General features: G+C 38.1%; 1 protein-coding gene across 2 annotated transcripts; it reads left to right on the forward strand.

Annotated features, from left to right (window-relative positions):
* The first annotated feature begins 564 nt into the window (after positions 1-564).
* On the forward strand, positions 565-3245 carry LOC113361257. 2 transcript variants are annotated; one of them, XM_026604557.1, is made up of 2 exons: positions 565-1629; positions 1767-3245. In XM_026604557.1, the coding sequence occupies exon 2, from the start codon at positions 2155-2157 to the stop codon at positions 2785-2787; it is 633 nt and encodes a 210-aa protein (XP_026460342.1). In that variant the 5' UTR covers positions 565-1629; positions 1767-2154; the 3' UTR covers positions 2788-3245. The 2 variants fall into 2 exon arrangements, with proteins under 2 accessions (XP_026460342.1, XP_026460343.1); XM_026604558.1 differs by having other exon boundaries at positions 1826-3245.
* Positions 3246-3624: the final 379 nt, after the last annotated feature.

The raw sequence follows: 3624 nt of genomic DNA on the forward strand, positions 1-3624 counted from the left end.
GTATTAAATTTGTTTTTGAAACTCTTCGGGACTCTACAAATATCTTGTAAGACAACTATATAACTCTGCATAACTCTGTAAGATTTTATTCAACTCTGTAAAACTCTCGAAAGTTTATTAGTTATCTTGACTCTCTTTAAATCTCAACAAATCCATAAAAGTATTTATTAAGTAAACCCTTGTGAAGTTTCTGTTAGGCATATTTTTTTTGTTTTTGTTTTTCACAGGAAAACAGTATTTTTGTTTATCATATATATCATCCATACAAGGCTAGCTTCTGTCTTGCAGAAGCTGCCTCCTAATCATGTTAAGAGGAATCACACACCACTATTTTGCATACAGATGTTTTCGAGCAAACTTCGCCAACGTATCAGCAGGATTATTACACAGTCTATTTATATAAGTTACAACAGAAAGATGGATGTCTTCTCTCATGCAGCAGGAAAACAATCCAGAGATATCATTAGCCACACCTTTATTGTCAGTTTGTACAAGAAGTTTATTGCATTTGTTTAGCCCACTGCAAACTCTCTAGGGCCACTAAAGCTTGAGCTTGGTCTATATCCCGCACAATAGTGGGGAGAGCTTTGGCTGCTAAGAACTCGCCTGCATGACTACGACGAACAAGACCCGTACCAGCATATTTATTTAAAGTAGACATTGATGCATCAACAGTGATGGATAACTAACCTATTGAAGGAGGAGTCCATTGCATGGGCGTAGCAGATGGCCTAGTTTGTGCATGTGACAAATGACGTGATGTAATGTCTATACAAAAGAGTTACAATAGTTATAAACGCATTGAACATTATGAACTGGATTAGGTCTAATGTGTTGGAAAACTAAAGAATATTGATCTTTCCAAATATGCCACATTGTAACTACCACCATGCTAGTTAAAGAAGCCTGCTTAAAAGATATTGGATTCTGCTGATTGGTCCAAGAATGAATCCACTCTTGTAAATTGCTGGCTAACTAAATGTGGTACAGAATATAATCATAAATTGCAAACCAAACAGCTCGGGGAAACGTACAATGTATAAAAAGATGAATTGCAGTTTCAATTTCAACACCACAAATAGGACAAAGCTGAACTTGATTTGATGAATTATTGAATAGGCATAATTTCCATATGAAGAGCTGCAGTTTGTACGGGAATTTCAAGTGCCAAATTTTGAGCCAAAAAGTTCCTGAAAAGGGGGTTGAAATAGACATAGCTTGTTGGTGTTGCAAATAAGATGTTTCTAGGTAGAACTTACAGAAAAATGCCCAGATTCTGTAAGAGACCACTGCAACAAATCTTTAGTATTTGGAAACAGCCGGATCTGCTGGATATGAGTAATTTATTCCAGGGGTAGAGTAAGCTTGAAGTTGAACAACATTCCACCCGTGATTATCAAGAAATGAGAAAGAGTTGTTGTAGTACCAATTATGCTTTCAAGGATGAATGAAAGTACTATCACCAACAATCCAGATGTAATGTTGCCTAACAATCTGTAGTCCCTGATGTATACTTCTCCATATCCAACTACCAGTTGTTGGTAGATCATAGAAGTTGGACCCAAGGAGCATCTGGTTCGGTTACTAATCTCCGGGGCTAATTTCATCAACATAGAAAGGTTAAAAAAGGTGAGGATTCATCCTTAAATCCTAGACCTCACATTAGTTGTAATTGCTTAAATTTGCTTGATTTAGGACTTCTCATAGTATTTATAAACCTCTGTAGAACTATGTTTTTCTTTCCTTCGATATAATTATATCTCTAGGTGGTTAATCCGCAATCGAAGGATTTAAGGTGGCTGATCCCCTGATCGAGCTTGTGTAGGTAGATGTTGCCTGGTAGGGCCGATAGTAGTACACTGTGTGGGACGGAGTCAGGGTCGTTCATTTTTCGGCGTCCGGCTCCTAAAATTTTCTGGGTGTGATAAAAGAACTTGGGATCGTCGATCTCTTCGAGATGGCCGTCTTCTGTCCCCCTGTCGGTGGGGAATCCACTCCCGGGTCATTCAAGATCGAAGAAAGCCGTGACTCTCCTTCTTTTCAAGTTTTGAATCTGCTCGTGAGCGTAATGGTATCCATCAATTTCTCTATTCTAGTACTTAGTATCCTATCAGTTTGATTGATTGCACTGTTTATTAAGGAGTAAGGACAGGGATGAATAGTGTTAACAACAATTATCCTTGCTTGCCTAGTTCCTCCACCTCCTGCGTTCCTGGCGCTTATTCAGAAACCCCAACTCAACAATTTCCTATTGGTGATGGAGGCGTTTATGTGGACGATTACGAACCTGTACATCATGAAGATGATGATATTGGTGGTGGGGGTGTTTACACGGACGATTACGAACCTGTACATTATGAAGATGATGATAGTGGTGATGGAGGTGTTTCTGTGGGCGATTACGAACCTGTACATCATGAAGTTGACGATAAGTGGATCATCGAACCTGATGACGATGGTTTGGGCTTTTATGATTCTTCTTCTGAAGAAGATAATTCAGTATGTGAATCATTCAAAAGTCTATCCGTCTCAAAGACGATTTGCTGCAAGACTAGTAAGAGTTTACCATTAATGAAACGAGAACAAGTGGAAATCGTTCCTGGAGATATGTATGTTATTAATGTGGATGGCTATTACAGGAAGTGGTGTAAAGGAAGCAGAGCAAAGGGCGGATATGGTGTAATTATTCGTCGTATGGATGGCGAATCCATTATTGCTAAAACTGGGTGTGCACAAGTTGGTGTTTCAGAATTTTTCACACAGTGCAGGGTATTATACAGGGCTTAGAGCTTGTCATCAGGTACCCTGGTATTACTCGAATTTACATAACTTGCAATTCTGAATTCGTGAACAGCAACGTAAATCATTGTTTCGTATCCAACAAACTTGGAAGTTGCACTGTGTATCCAATGGGTTCACCTTTTTATCACTTCGATGTGTTTTGTACAAATTGTTTGGGGTATAATGTGTCCAGTGATGTTTGATACCATCTTTGAATACATGAAAGTTATTGTGACACTAGGGAAGCCATATTATCGCGGCGGTATAGCAACCTATAGTGAGAGAGATATGAAAAAACCAGCTGATTACCTTGCAAAAATGCAACTTTCTATAGGGGGAGAAGGAATTTGAACCTCATGAATTTCCAAGTGAGTTGAAGGAGCTTGTTGAAGAGGATGGCTTTTTGCTTACTTATCCTCTCTAAGAAGAAGATATTACTCAGGGACGGACCCAGAAAGTTTGTAAGGTAGGGCTAGAATATCACTTATGGCAAGTGCGGCCGCAGGGCACAGTGATTTTTTTTGTTGGAAAGAACTGCATATTTAGTAGTTAACTGGGTCTTATGTAGAACATTAGATAAATAGATAGGTACAAAAATTAAAATGCATATAATTTCGAATAAACACATGATTGGAAGAAAAATGAGAAAATAAATAGATAATATGAAGAAAATTTCTGATTATAAACAAGATCATGTGCTAAAAGTTATTTGGGCTAAAATTACATTGACTAGACATAAATATAAGTGGGCTAAAAACTATTTTTAACACAAGTGAAAACTACTACTAGACTTATTTTTTCACTTTTTCACCATCAAACCCACGGGCAGAAGAGTTCACGCGC

This window comes from Papaver somniferum, chromosome 3 (genome assembly GCF_003573695.1).
Source record: "Papaver somniferum cultivar HN1 chromosome 3, ASM357369v1, whole genome shotgun sequence".
Lineage (NCBI taxonomy): Eukaryota > Viridiplantae > Streptophyta > Magnoliopsida > Ranunculales > Papaveraceae > Papaver > Papaver somniferum.

What these genes read in the sequence shown, in the direction of transcription:
- LOC113361257 (XM_026604557.1), top strand. Translation starts at nt 2,155, where the DNA reads ATGAATAGTGTTAACAACAATTATCCTTGCTTGCCTAGTTCCTCCACC.